At 44.1% G+C, this 22,862-nt stretch overlaps 1 protein-coding gene across 12 annotated transcripts in view; it reads left to right on the forward strand.

Annotated features, from left to right (window-relative positions):
* Positions 1 to 22,862, forward strand: part of CLASP1 (cytoplasmic linker associated protein 1) — a 483,598-nt gene that overhangs the window by 148,818 nt on the left and 311,918 nt on the right. For all 12 annotated transcript variants that reach the window (XM_088473663.1, XM_088473650.1, XM_088473651.1 and 9 more), the window contains exon 7: positions 21,713 to 21,810. In XM_088473663.1, coding sequence (XP_088329789.1) covers positions 21,713 to 21,810 — 98 coding nt within the window. The remainder of the gene's footprint in view (positions 1 to 21,712; positions 21,811 to 22,862) is intronic.

Raw genomic sequence — 22,862 nt, forward strand, 5'->3', positions numbered from 1 at the left:
TTGACAATCATTTGAAATCAATGTTTTCATTATCTGGAGCTATTACCAGACCAGCTATGGCTGTAGCCTGGGTAGCGAAAGCTATGGAAGAATGGATAACAGCTATGGAAGGTACTATGCCTGATGCTACCAGAGAACAGCAGTCTTTTCTCTATCCAATACGAGAAGCATCTGTGTATTTGGGGGACGCGGTCAGTGACGCAGGTTATTTTGGCTTCTAGGGTCTTGGCAACTTCGTTTGCAGCCCGAAGATCCCTTTGGCTAAAAACCTGGAAGGCGGATGCAGGATCCAAGAAGGCTCTTGAATCTTTGCCTTTTGTGGGGAAGGTACTGTTTGGACCAGAGTTGGATGACATAATGACTTCTCTGGCCATCTGCGACTACCCCTAAATTTAGTCAGTCGGCAGCTCGGTCCTTTCGCCCACAGAGTAGGGTGAAAGGTCAGTACTCCTCTAGACTGAGTCATGCCCACAGGACACGTCAGGCAAACGTCCTGCTTCCAAGCCAGATAGAAAGTCTACTGTCTGATGGGGCGGGCCTCCCCCTGTGGGGTCTCAGGGTTGGAGGTCGACTCCCAGGCCTGTTATCAGTCAACTACGAATACCTAGGTTCGAGAACTGGTTTCTCAGAGTTATGCCATCACATTCCTGAGGCATCTCCCTGGATACAAACCTTCCTTTAGCTTCGGCCTACCGGGAGTCTATTGGGTCTCTCCTGAAGTCAGGGGTCATAGTCCCCGTTCCTGTGACGCAACAGGGAAAGGGTTATTATTTGAATTTTATATTTGATTCAAAAACCAAATGGGTCACATCCCCCTATCCTGAATCTGAAATCTCTCAACAGGTTCATCCATGTTCCAAAATTCCGTATGGAAACCCTACTGTCAATTATGCTGGTGATGGAGCCTGGGGATTTCATGGTCTCCCTGGACATAGAGGATGCATATCTGCATGTTCCGATTGCACGATCCCATCAAAGATTTTTGAGATTGGCGGTAGATCAGCAACATTATCAATTTCAGGCTCTACCCTTCGGGCTGGCCACAGCTCCTCGGGTATTTACCAAGATAATGGCAGTCATGACGGCTCATCTCAGACGACAAGGAGTCAGGATACTACCATATTTAGACGACCTCCTCCAACCCACCAGATGGTGTTCTTGGGGGTGCTGCTGGATTCTCTGGGACAGAGGATTCCTCTACCAGAAGACAAGATTGTGGCACTACAGTCTCGTGTGTGCAGTCTTCTCTGCAAGAAAAGTGTGTCAGTACACTTGGCAATGCAGGTGCTGGGCTCCATTTTATCCACATTCGACATGGTGGCTTATGCCCAGTTCCACTCCAGATCCCTGCAGAATTGGATTCTGGCTCATTGGGATGGTTAGTATCATCGGATAAAGTCTCAGATGATCTGCATCTTGCCAGAGGTTCGGCTCTCCCTCGCTTGGGGGCTGGAGACTCATTTAAACATGGGTTGTCCGTTATGGGTCCCGGATTGGGTACTCTTCACCACAGATGCAAGTATGCGAGGATGGGGAGCAGTGACAGGCCATCACACCTTTCATGGAAGGTGGACGGTTCAGGAAGTCTCCTACCAATAAATATCTTGGAGCTGTGTGCAGAACATAGAGCACTCGTACTGGCGCAGGACCTCCTACAAGGCAGGCCTGTCCAGATTCAGTCTGACAACAGTGGCCTACCTCAACCATCAGGGAGGCACACGAAGTCTGGCAGCCATGAAGGAAGTGGCGGAAATTCTGCTGTGGGCATAATCCATCTTCCGGCAATCTCTTCAATGTTCATCCCAGGTGTTCTCAACTGGGAAGCAGACTTCCTAAGTCGCCAGGACATACACGCCGGAGAATGGGCTCTTCATCCGGATGTCTTTCAACTCCTGGTGGACAAGTGGGCAGTACCGGACGTAGACCTCATGGCTGGACGTCCAAATCACAAAGTCCCCAGGTACGGGTCCAGAACAAGGGACCCCTCAGCCGCCTTCGTGCACGCTCTGGCGGTGAGATGGGACTTGTTTCATCCAATCTCCTTCCTCCCAAGGGTCGTCAGAAAGTTCAAGCAGGAAGGCGGCAGGATGATACTAATAGCCCCTGCCTGGCCCAGGAGGCATAGGTTCTCCAACCTGACGTGTCTATCCATAGGCATTCCACTTCCACTGCCTCTACAGCCAGATCTGCTGGTGCAGGCTCCCTGCCTATATCAGGATTTACCTCGACTGGCTTTGACGGCATGGGACGGCTTGGCTGTTGAGTCTGCAGTCCTCAAGACCAAAGTTTTTTCGGTCCATGTGATTCAGACGACGCTGAGGGCAAGGAAGCCTGCTTCCGCCCGCATCTATCACAGAATTTGGTATTCATTTTTTCTTTGGTGTTCTCACAGAAAATATGACCCTAAGATTTTCAAGGTTGCTTGCTTTTTTCAGTCGGGATTAGACTTGGGTCTTCGTCTCGGCTACCTTGAGAGTTCAGGTTTCTGCATTGTCAGTTTTGTTACAATACAGAATTGCCCCTCTGCTGGATGTTAGAACATTCTTGCAGGGGGTTCTCCGGCTACAACCTCCATTTGTCCCTTCGGTGACACCGTGGGATTTGACTTTGGTTCTCAGGGCATTGCAGACCTCTCCCTTTGAACCCTTGGATATGGTGGACGCTTCGGCTCGTAGAGTTTCTGACTTGGCCGCTCTGTCATGTCGCTCTCCATATTTGATTTTCCATCAAAATAGAGCTGTCCTCCGTACTAAGGCGGGTTACCTTCCAAAGGTGGCTTCCTGTTTCCATATGAATGAGGAGATTGTAGTACCGGCCTTTCAGTCTTCAGACCTGTCTACAGGTGAAGCTTCCCTGGATGTGTTTTGAGCCTTTCGTATCTACGTGGATCGTACCAGCTCCATCAGGAAATCAGATTCGCTCTTTGTGTTATATGGGTTTCACAAACAAGGCTAGCCAGCATAAAGCAGACTTTGGCTCGCTGGCTTTGTACGACTATTTCTTAGGTGTATACACAGGCTGGCCTCCCTGTCCCAAACAAGGTGACAGCACATTCTACTCGGTCTGTGGGTCCATTGTGGGCGGTTAGACATGGCGTCTTGGCTGAACAGCTATGCAAGACAGCCACTTGGTCTTCTGTCAATACTTTTATCAAATTCTATGTATTTGATACTTTGCCTCCCACGATGCTTCCTTTGGGTGGCAGATTCTCCTCTCTGTGCAGGAGCGTTCCCACCCTTAAGAGAACTGCTTTAGAACGTCCCCAAGGTAGAGTTATAGTATAACATACCTTAGATAACTCTTCGAGGTCCATAGGGTCCACAGAGCATCCTCCCTGACGCACCTGGCCTCAGTTGGGATCTGTTATTTTGCTTTTTTTCGTATCACTGATTCCCTCTTCGTATGTTGTGTTTCTTGTGTGCGATGTACTTCCTTCTCCACTTTCCGTCTCTTGCCGTTAAGCTTGTTTACAAACTGAATGCCTGTGGCTGGGGGCGGGGTATATAGGGAGGAGGACCAGTGCATACTGGGAGCTTCAAAGCTGTAAGCTGTTTGGTGCAATGGATCGTTTCCACTACGTACCCCAAGGTAGATTCTGTGGAACCTATGGACCTCGAAGAAAAGGAGTTATCTAAAGTATGTTATACCAGAACTCTCATTTTTGTTAGCGTTCACATTAAATATATAAACATATATGTACCATGGTTTTTTTTTTAAGTATTAATTGTGATATAGAAATCTACAGTGAAATTTGATACTTGAACCAGGACCAAGGTTGAGATCAGGAAATGTAGGATTTGAAAATGGAATCAATTAACACTTACTGTGGCGCGATGACACTGTTGCTGATTCTAAATAACAGGCTCAGTGTGTTTATATTTCCAATAAGAAAAAATAAAATCAAAATAAAATATAAGTTTCCACTCTTTGTATCTACTTTAAATTGTTAATGGATTTTTGTATGTAAAAATTTATATTTTTTGTATGTAACAATAAGTAGCAGTTTAAAGTAGATAAAAAGAATCAAAACTTATATATTTAATTTCTGTTTTATTTTTCTTACTGTAAATATGCACACGCTGTGCTCCTTTCTGGATATGTGTATTTATTGCATAAGAAAACATCTGATTTTGGGGGGCTTTAATGTGTTAGCGGCTGACAGTGCATTCACAGCAGATTAGGACGAGCCTCAGAGCTTGTTCATGGTCTTAGTTATGTGGTTCTATCTGTGCTTTACATTTCCTTCATATCATTCTGATCTGATATTCAGCCATGAATAAAATATATTTTGTGCAATATTTTGCTAAACATTCATATTACAAATAATGAGTTGCTTGTAGGGTGGACATTTTAAAACACTTTTGCAATGCAACTGCTCTGTCAGAGTACACACAGTTATATCCTTTACTACTGTACTGGTTAAATTGCAGCATAGGTTCTGTGTACAGCTATCCCATTAGCGTCAGACCCCTCTGTGTTCAGGGTGCAGAGCCGGCCCTAGGCATTATAAGCAATGCCTAGGGGCATTCCAGGGCTCTGCCTCTGCCTCCCTCTGCTGCTAGCCACTGCTCCCAGCCTCTCCGATCGGGCAGTGCATCGGATGGTAGGCCGGTCGTGACTTTTGACCGGGATCCGCATCCGCCCGGCCCTTAGTCATAATGAGCTTCTGCATAGAAGCTTATTCTGTCTACAGGATAAACCAAGATGGCCACGGGAGGCATGCCCTGCCGCTGCCACACCTCCCATGGGCCTTTGCGGAGCAGAGCCGTGAGTAACAACGTACGGCTCCGCCTGCATCTAATAGACGCCCAGGCCCCCCAACTAGCCATTGAGAAGAAGGCAGGCTGCAGGTAAGAGAGACCGTAATAACAACACACAGCACAGCATCATTGCATTTAGCTGTGCTGCGCCACAGCGCCAGCAGCATACTATATTAGAGTGGTTTTGTCAGTGCTGCGTCTGACAGTGACTGACGGAGAGGAGAGGAGATGGTGTAATCTCATTGGTATGTTTTATATACATATAGATAGATATATATATATATATATATATATATAGATAGAGAGAGAGAGATATCTAGATATGTGTGTGTGTGTATGTATATATATATATATATATATATATATATGCATACATTTATATATGTGTGTATATACACACATATATGTATATATAATATACACACACACACACATATATGTGTGTGTGTATATATTTATATTTAATATGTGTGTGTATGTATATATATATATATATATATATAGAGTATATAAATATATAGCGCTACCTACTTTCAATAAGACACACCGCTATACCATGGCTATTGACAATTTTTTTGCTTTCTCACTCCAACTCTGGGTATGTTAGGTGTGTTAAAAAAATTAATGTGTAGCTGGCTGGCTGGGAGAAAGGTGGGCATCCATGACTGGGGCTGGGGGTGGTTTTAAACCAATGTGTTATATTTGGCATCCACGGAAAAACAAGATTGGTGGTGGAATTATCTGCTAGGGGGCACCAGTCAAAAATTTGCCTAGGCACCAAGTTGGCTAGGGCCGCCTCTGTCAGGATGTTTATTGCCTGTCAGATGTTCCACCATAGAAATGTGACTGATTTTGCTGTCCTTTAAAGTATTATACTTGCTTCACTAGCTGGTATATGGAAAGGTTACCTCTATTGGGCTAAAACATAAATCAATGAGTATGGAACTAACATAATTGTGGCATGTTCATGGGGGTGAGCTAATTAAATCAACCCCTTTTTATAGAGCAACCCAAGTGGGCTTACCTCACCACTCTCAGGGTATAGGGATTCTCCCTCTCCTATATATAGCAGGGTGTAATCCTGTCCCTATAAAGGCTCCAGAGGACAGTCAGCAAGGCCCTGGCATAGCAATTTCCCTGCTATTGATACTTGAGGCCTCGGGGCCTCAGTATACTTATTAGCTTGTTGTAACTCCTAGCTTTCCCTGCTCCTCTGGAGTTAATTCAAGGTCAGGAGGCTGCAAGAGAAAAATTTAGCTGCTTGTGGGGACAATTTGAACCCCATTGTTCCACAAGTGATTTAAGGTACCGTATATACTTTTTACTACATATGTTTATATACATTTTTATAATTTTAAACACTTGCACATACTTTGCCTGGTGACCAGCACTGGCTTGCGTCACTCCTTCACTGCAGCCCAGGATCTAACTTTCCCGGCTACAGTGCTGCAAACATCTTTTGAATACCTTGTATTATAATCTACACAGTGCTCTGCGCTTGAAATTTACTAGTGCCATTGCCTATCGTTAGAACTTAGGGCCTGATTAAGACCCACTCGCGAGCGGCTGTCCGCTCGCAAGTGGGTCGATGTTCTGGACTGAGCATGCGCACGACGGAGGGAGCTCCGTCGTGCGCATGCGCCAGACACGACGAGCGAAGGAAAGTCCTTCGCTCGTTGTGTCTGATCAAAGGGGGCGTGCTGTCGATGTTGATTGACAGCACGCCCCCTTTGGTAGGCGTGCCTCCCTGACGGGGGCGTTCCCACGGGAACGCCTCCCGTCAGAAGCCGGCCCACTGACATCACTAGTGATGTCAGTGGGAGTGATTTTGGCTCTGATAGAGCCAAAATCACTCCGGAGCTTGCGGCTGAAAACCTCAACCACATGGCTCCGGCTCGCTGTTTCGATGGTCGCGATGGTCAAGACCATCGCGGCCATCAAACTGCACGCTCGTATAGCCTGTGGGTGGTGACCCACAGCTATACGAGCGTCCAGGAGGACGCTCCATTTTCATGGAGGCCGGCCCTCATTCTGAGCGTGCGCTCTGCTCAGAGCGTACGGCTCTGAATGAGGGCCTTAGTCCTTTCAGTTCTGGTGGTACTGAAGCTACCTCTCTCAGCCCACAGTGCTCTGAAGCACACAATGTCTAGCCTTGGGCTTTACTATTACAGCCCTATTAAACCACACAATATTTTAAAGATTAAAACTTATTCAAATGTACCTCTCAATTAAGTCTAACCCTGTTGGTAATCTAGACCGGAACTTACTTTCCTGCAGTTTCTCTAACCTCTGAAGCACATAACCAGAAAAAATAAATATATATATATATATATATATATATATATATATCCATCTCTATATACTAGCGACCCGTGACGCCTTTGCATGGAAGCAATTTAATCTCACCATAGCCCCTGCATCTCTCCACAGCCCCCCTGTTTCTTACTCCTGCTCCTTGCATCTCACAAGTCTCCTACTCACTACTGCCCCCTGCATTTTACCACAGCCCCCTGCTTCTCACTCCTGCTTCTTACCACAGCCCCCTGCATCTCACCTCAGGAGGATCATGGATGAGAGATTTGTATTGCAGCTACAATAAGCATTTTCAGCAGTATGTTCCCAGGGCTGGGGCACCTATGAATATTTCTGAAGCCTCCAGGCGCACCCCTCCCCAGCTGCCGAACATAGCAGTGAGCAATGTCCTCTTTGCACAATGTACCGTGTATTTCCTAGGCTTCCTGTTGAGCTTCCTCGCCGTGAAGCCCCTGTCCGAGAACAGAGTTGGCTTCCATGCGAGGTGCCCCCTGTTCACCAAAGGTGTGTGGCTGAGCGGGAACATCATGCTGGAGAGGGCATCATAGTGGAGGCCGGAGTATGTCTGCAGATTCAACATAGGGATGGACATCAGAATCCGATGGTTACTAACCATAAATGTTTCTTCTTCGGGTTCCATAGGGTCCACAGGCATTACCTTGGGATATATAGTTGGATAGCATCCAATGCACCAAACAGCAAAGCTTTGGAGCTCTCAGCATGCACTGGTCCCCTTCCCTATATGCCACAGGCAATCAGTTGTTTCGTTTGGTGCGCGGCAAGAGCACCTGTTTTTACAGTGGGACTGCTTAGACAATCTCAAGCTTTTTATTTTTCAGAGTTTAGCGGTGGGCGCTGTAAAGGACGCCTGCACTGCGACTCTTACTACCTCCGTCAACAACGCCAGCATCCGCCTTGTGCCATTGGGTTTTTGGCTGGTCTGGGCTGTGACTTGCTGCTGAGGCCTGGGACTGCGGTCGGGGGAAATGGAGATGCAGGTAAGTGTGCTAAGCAGTCCCTTACCTCTGGTGTTGAGACGCATCAGAGGGCGGCTGCGTTTGCAGTATGACTCCTCACTAGGCGACCGGGAACGTATCGTCTGTTGTCAGGGACAGGTGGTAAGACGTACTAGAGCGCACTAGTACACGTCTTGCCACCTTGTAGTGCAGCGTACCTGGCCGTCAAAAATCGCAGCCTTGGGGAGATAGGTGCTTCCCCGGCCGCTCCTCCCCCCAGACTCAAACTTCCGGTTTTGGAGAGCCAAGGCGTCTGGTATAAAGGACCTCCTCGTGGTAGAAACACGCGCAGTTGAGCATTCTGGCAGTTCTGCGGCAGTGTTCTCAGAGGTTGGTCTGTCTCTCTATATCCCTCTCCGCCAGGTTTGGCATATAGTGTGCTCTATATCCTACCATTACCCGCTGGGGCTGGTTAGTTGATCAGAGCTCAGATTGCTGACGCAATCATGCGTATTAATGCGTTGTATGTGACTATGCAAGTTGTGGCTGCTTGTACACTGCCTATTGTTTTCAAACTATCACTGTGTCTCTCCTCATTCATCTGATTGTGTGTGAGTGGGGAGGGGGGGGGGGGGGTCATTGATATAAAGCCAAGTTTTTTGCATGTATACTGTGTACCTCAACCATTGCTATAATATCATGTCTGAAGGTAATGAGCAGGATGTGAGCTTACCAGTTGGTTTGTCTTGTAAATTCTGTTCTACAAACCTGTCTAATCAGGATGTTGATTGAATATGTAGCAGATTATTGCATCATATATCTAATGCATCTGTACAAACGGTAGAGCCACAAATGGTGGCTATCACGCCTCAGGTTTTGTCCTATTTGATAGGCAAAGCTACTGAGGTGCACGCTCCGGCTGTGGTACCACAGGCAGCACCCCAGGCTGTGGGGTACCCACAGCCTATTCATCATCCTATATATATGCCTCCTATAAATCCCTGTTGGGATTATGCTGAGGCTCATTCTAGTTAGTGTATTGCCATCCTCAGTCTCTCCACAGGTGGAGAAGCCAGTGGGGATAAAGAAGCAGGGGCATAAGAGAAGGCCTCGTCAGGTGTCACATATTGACTCAACTACATTGTCAGACTCAGAGTATTGAATCAGTCTATGAAATAGAGGATTATGAAGTTGTCACGTTCCCTCTCTGGTTATAGCGGTTAGAACTGGTCTCAACATAAAAGAGGTAGAGGAAATTGCTCTGATAGATGATGAGCCAGTCTTTAGGCGCCAGTCGGTGTCTAAAGATTATTTTCCTCGGTCTGGACAAGTGACTAATCTTATGGCTGAAACTTGGGAGATTCCAATAAGCATTTTCAGCCCACTGAGAATTTGACCTCTCAATATCCATTTGCTCCAGGAGCCTGTAACAAATGGGAGATTCCACCAACGATAGATGCACATGTGACGAGACTGGTCAAAAGCGCTATGCTGCCCATCACAGCAGCATCCTCGTTAACAGAGGTTACCGATAGAAAGATTGATAATAATGTAAAATCAATGTTTTCAATGTCGGGAGCTGTTACCAGGTCCGCTATGGCTATAGCCTGGGTAGCTAAAGCTATGGAGGAATGGAGTAAGGCACTAGAGGCATCTATGATAGACCCATCTAGAGAGCAGCCGGTTCTTCTTGGTCAATTGCAAGAAGCAGCTATGTATATTGTGGAGGCAGGGATCGACGCAGGTGTCCTAGCATCTAGGATCTCTGCCAACTCGGTGGCAGCCTGCAGGTCCCTCTGGCGGATGCAGGGACCAAGGCGGCTCTGAAATCATTGCCATTCTCAGGGAAGGTACTATTTGGTCCAGGTCTGGATGATATAATGACTTCCTTGGCAACACTGAGGTCAGCGGATTTACCATCCACGTTTACCTCTAAGAGGCAGCTCTATCGGTCCTTTTGTCCACAGAGTAGGACAAAAAGGCAGTCCTCGGCCAAACAAATTGGTAAGAGGGCACAACTCAAAGGGTCTTAGCCAGGCAAACGCCTTGCTTCCAAGCCAGACGTTAAGCCTACTGTCTGATGGGGGTGGGCCTCCCCCTGGAGGATGTTGGGGTTGGAGGCCGACTGTTGCAGTCTACTCAGGCATGGCATCAGACCACTACAGATGCCTGGGTACGAGAGCTAGTCTCTCAGGGTTATGCCATCACGTTCCTCAGGCATCTCCCTCAAAGGTTTGTGGGCACAACCCTTCTGACAGACCCAGTCAGGGCCGCGGCCTACTGGGAGTCTATTGGGGCCCTCCTGGAATCAGGTGTTATAGTCCCTGTCCCTGTGACGCAACAGGGAAGGGGTTACTATTCAATTGTGTTTTTAATTCAAAAACCCAATGGGCCACACCGCCCTATATTGAATCTGAAATCCCTCAACAGATTTATCAAAGTGCCCAAATTCCGGATGGAAACCCTACGGTCAATCGTGTTGGCGATGGAGCCTGGGACTTTATGGTCTCCCTGGACATACAAGATGCATATGTCCCGATTACAAAATCTCACCAAGCCTTTCTCAGGTTGGCAGTATCAGCGACACTATCCGTTTTAGGCACTACCCTTCGGGCTGGCCACAGCCCCTCGGGTATTCACCAAGATAATGGCGGTCATGAGGATTATCTCAGACGACAAGGAGTCAGGATACTGTCATATCTAGACGACCTCCTAATATTGGCACAATCTCAGCAGATGTTACAAAGTCATCTACGGGTGACCATTACCTGCTTACAAGAGCACGGCTGGGTAATCAATTGGAAGAAGTCGTCACTTTCTCCAACTCAACAGATGGTGCACTTGGGGGCGCTGCTGGACTCTCTGGGACAGAGGATTCTTCTTCCAGAGGACAAGATTGTAACACTACAGTCTTGTGTACAAACTGCTTTGCAAGCAAACAGTGTCAGTTCACTTGGCGATGCAGGTGCTAGGCTCCATGGTAGCCACATTCAAAATGGTGGCTTATGCCCAGTTCCACTCCAGGTCCCTACAGCTGTGGATCCTGGCCCAGTGGAATGGTCAGTGTATCGGATAAAAACCCAGATGGTACACATCTCGCCGGAGGTCCGCCTCTCCCTAGCCTGGTGGCTGAAGACTACTCATTTAAACAAGGGTCGTCCGTTATTATGGATCCTGGATTGGGTACTTCTCCCCATGGATGCAAGTCTGCGAGGATGGGGAGCAGTGACAGGTCGTCACACTTTTCAGGGAAAGTGGACAGACCAAGAATGTCATCTACCAATAAATATATTGGAGCTTCGGGCAGTACACAAAGCACTTATGTTGGCACAGGACCTTCTACAGGGCAGGCCTGTCCAGGTTCAGTCCGACAATGCGACAACAGTGGCCTACATAAATCATAAAGGAGACACTCAAAGCCCAGCGGCCATGGAAGAAGTGGCGAGAATTCTGCTATGGGCAGAATGCCATCTTCCTGCAATATCAGCAATATTTACCCCAGGTGTTCTCAACTGGGAAGCTTACTACCTAAGTCGCTGGGACATACACGCCAGAGAATAGGCCCATTTCTTCCGGAACTATTTCAAGTCAGGTGGGGAATACCAGACGTAAACCTTATGGCATCACGTCACAACCACATTGTCCCCAGGTACGGGTCCAGAACAAGGGACCCCCCCAGCAGCCTTCGTGGACGCTCTGGCGGTGAGATTGAAGTTCAGGTTGGCATATCTGTTTCCTCCATTCTCCCTTCTCTCAAGGGTCGTCAGAAAATTCAAACAGGAAGGCGGCAGTATGATACTGATAGCTCCTGCCTGGCCTAGGAGACATTGGTTTGCGGATCTGATACGTCTATCAATAGACAGCCCATTTCCACTGCCTCTGCGGCAGGACCTGTTAATGCAGGGTTCCTGCCTATACCAGGATTTACGATGCCTGGCTTTGACTGACCGCTTGGCTCTTGAGTCTTCCGTCTTAAAGGTCAAGGGGTTTTTTCCTTCAGTGATGCAGACGATGCTTGGAGCAAGGAAGCCTGCTTCTGCTCGCATTTGCCACAGGATTTGGCGGTCATTTTTTCTGTGGTGTTCCAACAAGAGATATGACCCTAAGTTATTCAAGGTATCCAGGGTACTTGGTTTGCTCCAGGCTGGATTAGACTTAGGTCTTCGCTTGGCTACCTTGAGAGTCCAAGTTTCGGCTTTGACTTTGACTGTTTGGTTCCAGCGCAAGATTGCTTTACTGCTGGATGTTAGAAAATTCATGCAAGGAGTACTGCGGCTGCAACCTCCATTCCTCCCATTGGTGGCACCGTGGGATTTGTCTTTGCTTCCCAGGGCACTGCAGACGCATCCCGATGAAACATTGGATAAGGTGGACTTGAGATGGCTGACGGTGAAGACGCTTTTTTCCTAGCTATCTCTTCAGCTCGCAGATTGTCTGATTTGGCAGCTTTGTCATGTCGCTCTCCATATTTGGTGTTCCATCAAAATAGAGCGGTTCTCCGTACCAAGGCGGGGGATACCTTCCAAAGGTTGTTTCCCGTTTTCACGTTAATGAGGAAATTGTAGTCCCGGCCTTTAAATCCTCAGACCTGTTTACAGGTGAGGCTTCCCTTGATGTGATTCAAGCCCTCCGGATCTACGTGGATCGGCCCAAGTCCATCAGGAAGTCTGATTCACTCTTTTTGTTATATGGTTTTCACAAGAGGTTGGCCAGCAAACAAACAAACCTTGTCATGCTGACTTCGTATGACCATTTCCCAGGTCTACTCTCAGGCTGATCTCCCTGTTCCTAACAAGGTGACGGCATATTCCACTCAGTCGGTAGGACCATCGTGGGCTGTAAGACAGGGTGCCTCTGCTTAACAGCTCTGCAAGGTAGCAACTTGGTCTTCCGTGAGTATGTTTATAAATTTCTATGCTTTTGATACGTATGCCTCCCAGGATGCTTTCTTTGGGCGGTGGATTCTCCTTTCTGCTCAGGAGCGTCCCCACCCTCCTGGCTACTGTGTCTGCATCAGGGCATCTGCATGGGTTCGTTGAAGGCTGTCTCTCACTCTGTCTGCCTCAGATGTGATCTTGCTCAGTCCAAGACTCTTAAGAGATTAGCCCGAACGAACAGGCAGACCCCTAAATCAACTTAGTGTTATTGAGCTCTTAATCTCACCCTGTATAAAATAAGTGGGAATACACTCATCAATGGGAAAGGATGTTCAGAGGTTTTATAATAGAACTTCCGGAAACAAGGCATACTGGAAGTGACGTTTTTCTCCGCTGGAATATGCGTTCCAGGGAAAAACGCTGTTTCTAGTATTTATTTGTAAACTCAATGTTTATTTGTTAGGACTGGTTGATTTGTATGGAAAGCACAATTTAGATTGTGTTTTGTATAAAATAAACGGATGGATAGATGAGACTCCACCCCCGCAACCCACCTATCAGAGGTTGGAGAGGGGTATTTAAAGACTGTAAAACCACCAACTACACACACCTTGAAAAAGACTCTAAAGGAGTTGAAACGCATCGGTGAAAGGAACACAGCACCAGGGAATTGATTACATCCGGGCTAAAGATACACATCCAGGAGCTGCCATATCCAGGTTTTTCCTGGGAGACTTTGGAAATTATTGGCTTAAATGTGAATGGGTGTGCATTATACACCACCATCTCTGGTACGCTGATAGATTTGTTGGTGGAGGGTAATTTTATTATTTTAGTTTTATGTTGATGTGATTAAAAATTGTAATACGCTATATAGCGTTTTTTCTTTCTTATTTTGCACGTCAATCGTGAGGACTTTATCTATTGGAATTACCCCAATTATTGAAACCTGAAGAAGAAAAAACATATTTTTTGAACTGTCTTCCATTAGTTTGGGACACTATCACCCTCATCCTAGAAAGGACGCGCAGACTGTCCACATATTGGTTCTTTATTCTTGTTTAGGAGGTGTTGTATGACCACCTCAGTGGACTACAGTGCAGCATCCTGTAAAATGAAGCGCAGTTTCTCATACATTTTTAGGCAGAATAGAGTGTTTAAGCTGAGGTTTATCTTGTGACATTACAGCGGTTTATAGAGGAGGAGAATTTGAGGACTTTGTAGGTGAGCATGAGCAGCTCAGTTAGACTTATGTAGGTAATGGGAAGACTTTATTGGTATTAACAGGTATTGTGCAGCAGATAAGCAACATGAGTCTCGCTCGCTAGCTACATTCAGGATGGATTGCATAGAGGAAGAATGTATGATTACTCTGCAGCACTGTGTGTGGGGTAACAGGGAAGGGCTTGAAGTTGTTGACAGTGAAAGATGACTGGAGGGTTAAGGGTGATAGACTGCTGATTAGGTGTGTTGGTTAGTTAGGATAGGACAGTGCTGTGAAGGGTGTTTAGGAGAAGGGGGTGGTCATCTGTCGTAAGCGACAGAGTTCAAAGTATATGAGCAAGTAGAAATGACCATTCGATTTAAGTAGAGTAGATCATTGGAAGTGGATGAAGTAGCTTTTAGAGCAAGATTTTCTCCATTGGCACTCAGTGGTGGTAGGTGTGTGCAGAGTGCCAAGGTTGGGACTTGGATGACCGAAGACCATGTGGCATATATTAAATTGGCGTGTTGATTTTTTTTTTCCCCACGATATGTGAAATTGCAACCGGCTGTGAAATTTTTCCTATTCAATCAACTGCAAACATTTCAGCCACGGTAATTTCAATAGGCTTTACCTCTTGGGTTTTTCTTACAGCTTCAGAGCCGGTGCAAAGTCGGGGAAAATTTCTTTTTTAAAGGTAGAATGTTGGGATGTTGCAGAAAATCCCTAGGGAAAAAAAAACCACTAAGCAGGCGTTAATAAAAATATAAGTTATATATCACTACGTCTAGAAAAAGCAGCAAAACAATTATGAGCTTATATAAACTCATACTGTGATCACAAAATGGTCACAGGATACTAGAAACAAAGATAGGTTTTGCGCTAATTGATATTATGTATCTGAAAAATATGAGGATATAGAAGTATAATAGGGATATGGTAGAACCTACACAAAGATCAAGATGCCATTTTTAATATCGTATAGTGTTTATATATGTATTTTGAATAAAAGTAACAATAATATAACAATAAAAATACAACAATACACCCACATTAATAATCTAGCAATAGCAGCATGAATATTAGCAGCAGCCCACTGGGATCTAATGTGCTATAATAAGAAATCCATAGAGTCCAGACCTGAACCATTGATAGCTTTGAAAAGTACAATTCTGTTTATATAAATACAGATTTAGGATCCGCAAGGGAACCTCACCACATCCAACCGAAAATGGATACCAGAGTCCGCTTTTGTGTACACAGGTCTCCGGACCTGTCACAGAGTGTAGTGTCTCTTGCTGATTATAACGCTGTGTGTGCAGTGGCGGCTAGGTGTCCCAATAATTTTGTGGGCGGAAATCAGGTCAGCATGTGACGGCCCCAATTGATGGTGTATCGGTGATTTGTCCTCTTAGATCACAGACCTCCAATTAGTCCATGCATATATTCCACAATGGAAACAAATGATGGTAACTTTCAAAGGTCACTTTTCAAATGGAAGATCCAATGGTAATACAAGTCCTCTGACCGGTTTAGCTCCCCTGCTGGAAGCTTTATCAAAGAGCTTTATTTTGCAGACGCTAAATCTGTATTTATATACACAGAATTGCACTTTTCAAAGCGGTCTATCGATGGTTCAGGTCTGGACTCTATGGATTTCTTATTATAGCACATTAGATCCCAGTGGGCTGCTGCTAATATTCATGCTGCTATTGCTAGATTATTAATGTGGGTGTATTGTTGTGTTTTTATTGTTATTATTGTTACTTTTATTCAAAATACATATATAAACATTATATGATATTAAAAATGGCGTCTTGATCTTTGTGTGGGTTCTACCATATCCCTATTATACTTTTATATCCTCATAATTTTCAGATACATATAATTTAGCGCAAATCCCAACTTTGTTTTTAGAAAATCCCTAGGACATCCTCCTTAATGATTAGTTAGGCCATTAGAAGTTTATGATTAGCTTAATTAGGGTAATAATCACGTCATTATTGGGGTGAAATTGAGCAACGTGCAGAATAATGGATTAAAAGATCTGGGAGAGGTACAGTACTGTGGAAAAGTTTTAGGCAGGTGTGGAAAAAATGCTGCAAAGTAAGAATGCTTTCAAAAATCATATTAACAAAATGCAAATGAATGAGCAGAAGAGAAATCTAAATCAAATCAATATTTTGTGTGACCACCCTTTGCCTTCAAAACAGCATCAATTCTTCTAGGTACACTTGCACACAGTTTTTGAAGGGACTAGTCAGGGAGGTTATTCCAAACATATTGGAGAACTATCCACAGATCTGTGGATGTAGGCTTGCTCAAATCCTTCTGTCTTTTCATATATTCCCATACAGACTCGATGATGGCTTAGATCAGGACTCTGTGAGGGCCATATAATCACTTCCAGAACTACTTGTTCTTCTTTACACTGAACATAGGCCCTCATTCAGAGCCGCTCGCTAGCGGCAGTATGCTCGTTCCGAGCGATGTTCGCACATCTGCGCATGCGTACGGTTTTTAGTACGCATGCGCGAACCAGTCAGTGCGGCCGTACGCTATTTAGCGAGTGCCTGCTATTTTGAGTGACAGAATGAGGCGTATGTGGGTGGTAACAGGGGAAGGTGCTTGAAAACGGGGGAGTGGAATTCGAACGCAGGCGTGCTTAAAGGTCAAAACGGGCGTTTTAAGGGAGTGCATAATTAATACAGCAGCGTCATTGACGACGTCACTTATTTTTTTTTAACTCAGAACTGCTCGCAAAATAGTGGTTGAAAAAACCAACCACAAGAATAGCGAGCAGTTCATACGCTGTACAATGTACTCGATTAATCTAATTAATAGCGGACATGACGTATGGTGCGAGCGGCCAGGGGGCGTTTTTATCAAATAAACGAGCGTATGTTTTGCTTGCTCGTTCAGACTTAGAGGTGTGAACAGACTGCAATGTGCGAACGGATCATTTGAATAGCCACCCCTTGTTTTTGAACGAACGACCGCAAATAGCGAACGGCTCTGAATGAGGGCCATAGTTCTTAATGACATTAGCTGCATGTTTGGAGTCGTTGTCCTGCTGCAGAATAAATTTGGAGCCAATCGGACAGCTCCCTGATGGTATTGCATGATGGATAAGTACCTGCCTGTATTTCTCAGCGTTGAGGACACAATCCTGACCAAATCCCCAACTCCGTTTGCTGAATTGCAGCCCCAACCTTGCAAGGAACCTCTACCAACCTTCACTGTTGCCTGCAGAAACTCATTATTGTACCGCTCTCCAGCCCTTCAGCGAAGAAACTGTCTTCTGAACAACCAAATATTTAAAATTTTGACTCATCAGTCCAGAGCACCTGCTGCCATTTTTCTGCACCCTTGTTCCTTTGTTTTCGTGCATAGTTGAGTCGAAGGTATGGCTTTTTGGACGCAATTCTTCCACGAAGACCACTTCTGGCCAGACTTATCTGAACAGTAGATGGGTGTACCTGGGTCCCATTGTTTTCTGCCAGTTCTGAGCTGATGGCACTGCTGGACATCATCTGATTTCAAAGGGAAGTAAGCGTGATGTGTCTTTCATCTGATGCACTCAGTTTCCTTGGCCGACCACTGCGTCTACGGTCCTCAACGTTGCTAACTTCTTTGTGCTTCTTCAAAAGAGCTTGAACAGCATATTTTGAAATGCCAGTCTGTTTTGAATTCTTTACCTGGGAGAGACCTTGCTGATGCAGTATAACTACCTTGTGTCTTGTTGCTGTGCTCAGTCTTACCATGGTGTATGACCTGTGAAATTAACCTGTCTTCCACAACAAAATGCCTGACACTGTACAAGTGTACCTAGAAAAATGAATGCTGTTTTGAAGGCAAAGGGTGGTCACACCAAATATTGATTTGATTTAGATGTCTCTACTGTTCATTCACTTTGCATTTTATTAATTGATAAAAAAAACTATTAACGCTTCTATTTGTGAAAGCATTCTTACTTTACAGCATTTTTTTTTCCACACCTGCTTAAAAATTTTGCCCATTACTCTATATAGGGGTACTGTATAGATGGGACAGGTGTTTTTACCATTACAGGTGGGAGTTGCAAGTGTTTTTTAACACTTTAATGCGCATTAAAATTACAAAGAAATCCGCTTGTTTTTAATGCATACTTAAAATAACTATAACATTTTATTGCTATAAAATATGCTTTGTCACCATATATTTTTTATTTTTTTTAGGGTATATGCTGATTTCTCCATGGTTATTTATTTTTTTTTTTTTATTTCATGCTGGTTTTTGTAGAATAAATTAATACGCCCGATTTTTTTCAATTTGATAATCAGGAGCGCACATAACTGCTTTAGGCCCGTATTCAATTAGAAGCAAAAAGCCGAGATCCACGAAAAAGTATCGCCAATTGTGATAACTTATCTCCGTATTCAATTTCATCCACTTTTCGCATCCATAAATGCAATGTAATAGGCAAGAAAGATTCGCCTCTGAATAGCAGGATAAAAGAAGTGCAAAATTTTTGTTTTGGGGTTTCAAAGGTGGGGAAACCACTCGGCACCCTTGGAACAGGCCCCCGATGGACAACTGCGTCAATTCCTAAAAAAACTTACCCCAAAAAAGTACTTTGAATTTTGCGGCAAAAAAGCACAAAGTTGGGGTACAAGTATGCAAACTAGCGAAATAAGGTTCTGGGGGTGCACTAAGAAGGGGTCAAGTGTTTTTGGGATTGCAGGTGCTTTTATGGGGGTGGAAATTCGCAATGATTAAAACTGCACTTTAGAGACAAAAAATATGCTAGCACCCATTTTCAGGTACCCCAAATTTGACAGAACTACTTATTTTCTCCCAAAAATACTGTTTTCGCTATTCACGACTTGTGCAAAGACGCGAATAAGTGGCAATTGTCTGAACTTAAGTACCCCAAACAGTAGTATTAGGGCTAATCGGGCACTACTATATTGATCCCCAATGTTTAAATCCTGCACACACAGGCTTGGCCTGCCACTGTAGCCTGCATATTAAGCATGTCATCTGAAGCATGGAGTTAGAACCGGAGTTCGAACTGGATTTGGACTTTTGACTACTTTCTAACCAAAATTTAAACAATCTCACGAACACACAGGAATGCTGCCACCCCACCTTCAATTACACTCCCTGAGACTGCGTTTGGTTGCTGTCTCATGCTGCAGCCAAATCGAACTCCACAAACTGCTGGATGCGACAAACCCACACACGCAAGCGAAGTATATGCTGTGGCTTTTTGCAGATCACTCTATAATTTTTTAATTTCTGATTGAGTTTAGCATGGTTTTAACTTAAAATGTGGTCACCATTTATTCTTTTTATTTTTTCTCCACCTGGATGTTATACTTCCGCTACTTGCACACCCTGCCAGATGTAACCTACGCAGTGCGCCCCAGATGGCTGCCTCGGATGGTTCATTCTTGGCAGGATGAACAAACACATGGATGTATTCATTCAGTGCATTTCATATTTCAAATGTTTCAGTCACCCGTAAATCTCATGCCCGAACTGCAGCACTATTTGCTGTATTTACTACTCCCTGTTTTGTAAAATGTACTTCCACCCTACTGTATGATATACTGGTGTGCTATACCTCCACTGTATGATATACTGGTGTGCTATACCTCCACTGTATGCTATACTGGTGTGCTATACCTCCACTGTATGATATACTGGTGTGCTATACATCCACTGAAGTGCATCCTCCATGGGCAGGATGTACTTCATGTGGATCTATTCACAATGGGTATATCATACTGCCACACATGTGTCAGTTTTCCCATATATGCCATGGGTCCTTGTATGGTTTATCACCCACAGTGCAACCTTCGTAGTGCGCCCACCATGGCTGCCTCACCTCTTACACTCGTGGATGGGATGAAAAATACATGGACCTGACGATTATGGTGGGACCCTACTCCTAGCATCAGGACACTGCAACCACCCATTTTGTGTCATCTCTTCTAGGCGTAACCTATTCCACCCAAGGTAATCCTACGTAGTGCGCCCAAGATGGCTGCCTCATTTGGTACCTTTGTGAGTGGAATATATAACCCATGGAAGTTATTTCCCAAAATGTCTGCACCAACCCTGCAATATGCTTATTGTGCTCTCTAGGCTTTGGTTGATTTTAATTATCTCGGTGTGGTTTTCTATTTTTTTGCAACACCAAATCCTTATACAATGTACCATGTTTTCTGATGTCTGTAAAGCGACTTTGAGTCCTATGGGAGAAAAGCGCTATATAAATAAAATTATTATTATTATTATTAATGTTTCTGCATCTTTTTGGGGGTTCAGGCTGATTTTCCCGATTCTGACACCACTTTTCGCCTGTTCAGACATCGCATGTTGCTGTTTTCGCGTCTCTTGGAATTGAATAGGGTGAATCGTGGGTACACGCACAATAAGTTTTCCGCGACTAAAATACGGGATGAAGGCGAAAACTTTATCGCATACGCGAAACTAATTGAATACGGGCCTTAATCTGAAATTGGTTACGATAGCCATGTTAATTCTTTTTACAGTATAAATCTTAGTTTTGCAAGTATTCCATATTTCAAAAGTCGCTACAATGGGCGTGGTATGAAATGTTGATGTGTTCAGAGTATCGATGTGTTCAGAATGTCGACATTTAACTTATTGACACTAGAAAGACCACAGTTGTTGTTTGTTTTTTTTGTTATTTTCACCTAACCGTAAAAATGTGTGGACACTCCTGTTTTTAACATGTTAAATGTCCATAATTATGAGCATGTCAACATTTTAACCATGTTGGCATATTTTTTGTCAGTCCATGTCAACATTCAGAACGTGTCGACATTCTGACTGGATGCAACTTCAGTGGGAAATATATAATATATATTTAAGATGTAATGAGTTTGTGCCATTAATAGAGGCTTCAGCTTGACGTGGGGAGACTCATGAGGCTGGTGCTTGTCTACCTTAAATATCCCTGGGTAAATGACTATGTATTGCCATGCCATGGGAGACTGATTATAACCTTGGGGGATGGATTGATCCCAACGCTAAAAGGGTCAAAACCTTTATTAACCCAGTCATTTATACAATAGTGGTCTGTAGAGGAAGAAGTATACCTTAAATTAGTAAAAATATAGACCTGTGCATTTATTAGAAGAAAAGGAATCAATGCTATACCTACCTACATCTTTCTCTAACCTATCACAAAGATGATGGTTTTTATCAGATATTTAAAGTGGTAATACTAAAAATGCTGATTTCAAACACTTGTTCTCATTTTATTTTCTATCAGTGCTAGTAAAAACATTTTATTCTGTATTTCTTCCTGCATATATTCCTAAAGTCCACCCATCACCCACACATAGTGTATTAATGCAGTGATACTGTTGTAATTATTTGCCTATTGTTAATGGTAGTGATCTCCTAAAATTACTTTTTTCTCAAAAAACACTGTGATTGAGCTGTGCATTTTGGATCCCATTTATCCTTCTAGTTTGAATCATGCTTTACGTTTTGTAGAGGCCTAGCATTGTCCAGAGGAATGTACATAAACCTAATCCCAGGACACATTGTCCTTAACATCTGGCTGTTTTGTGGCTCCTGCAGGTCCGAGACGCAGCAATAAATTGCCTGGTAGAAATCTACAGACATGTAGGAGAGCGTGTACGTGCTGACCTTGGCAAGAAAGGACTCCCGCAGTCTCGGTAAGCTCTTATTTTTCCAGTGCGCCCTAATTTCATGTGTTGCTGGGTATGGTTTATGTGTGTTTGGATAAGCCAGTGGCAATTTCTAACAGCTGTAAAATATTTCAACAATTTTGCTGAAATCTGTTTATTTAAGGTTTCCTCCATCAGGAAAATATATTTATTAAATCCTAAATGATGCATGCAATATCACATATATGCTGTCAAAGTTCCAAAGCAGCAGTTTCCTCAGCAGATGTTAAAAGTGTCTCTCATTGTTTGTAATCAGTAGAAATATGTAGGGATTGTTAATTTGTTTCATTATTTGCTCTGTTTGATTATGGTGAAATATTAAACCCCTCCCCATCCCCTGTGAATCTACTGCCAGGTTTTTACGCACAAACCCCTAGGGCGTACAGTATCTGTGGGAGATCTTCTGAGGAACTGTGCTTTGAGCTTCTAAAAACATAGTTAACAATACAAAACTCCTTAGAAACTTGGTTTGTGCAAGATGCACAGTGTCCAAACTATAAGTAGTGCACAGGTATGTAAGATGATAAACTGTTATGCACAGACTTTTTTGATGTGTCAAAGTGACATTCCTCCACACACGTCTGGGTTTTAGAAAGATGTGATGTTTATAAGATTATGGAATTCCATGGTTGGGTAATTTTGGAACTGGTGATGCTTCATTGAGAGATTTTTTTAGGGTACCACAGAATTAGACTTCAAGAGTCCTAATGTTAGGATCACCATGGTGATTTTGTAGCACAAATTAAAAATGCCTAACGAAATCTAGCATTTGGGAGTTTATCATGGAACCCTATAATTCAGGAGATACCTACCAGGAGACTTCTAACCTATAAAAATATTATTTTGCAACAACAAGAAGGAGAGCAAGTATTAATATAATTCAACATTTTAATTAAAAAATACATATACACACAAATATACTAAAACTACTTTGTACCTATGTAAAATACCAAAAGATACATTCTGATTGTTTCAGTATGTTTCCAATTTTGGCTCATATAATTGGAGTGCATTCAATTTGCAAAAAAAGTCCACCTTGG

Source organism: Taudactylus pleione, unplaced genomic scaffold (genome assembly GCF_031769625.1).
Source record: "Taudactylus pleione unplaced genomic scaffold, aTauple2 ptg000138l, whole genome shotgun sequence".
NCBI classification, from domain to species: domain Eukaryota; kingdom Metazoa; phylum Chordata; class Amphibia; order Anura; family Myobatrachidae; genus Taudactylus; species Taudactylus pleione.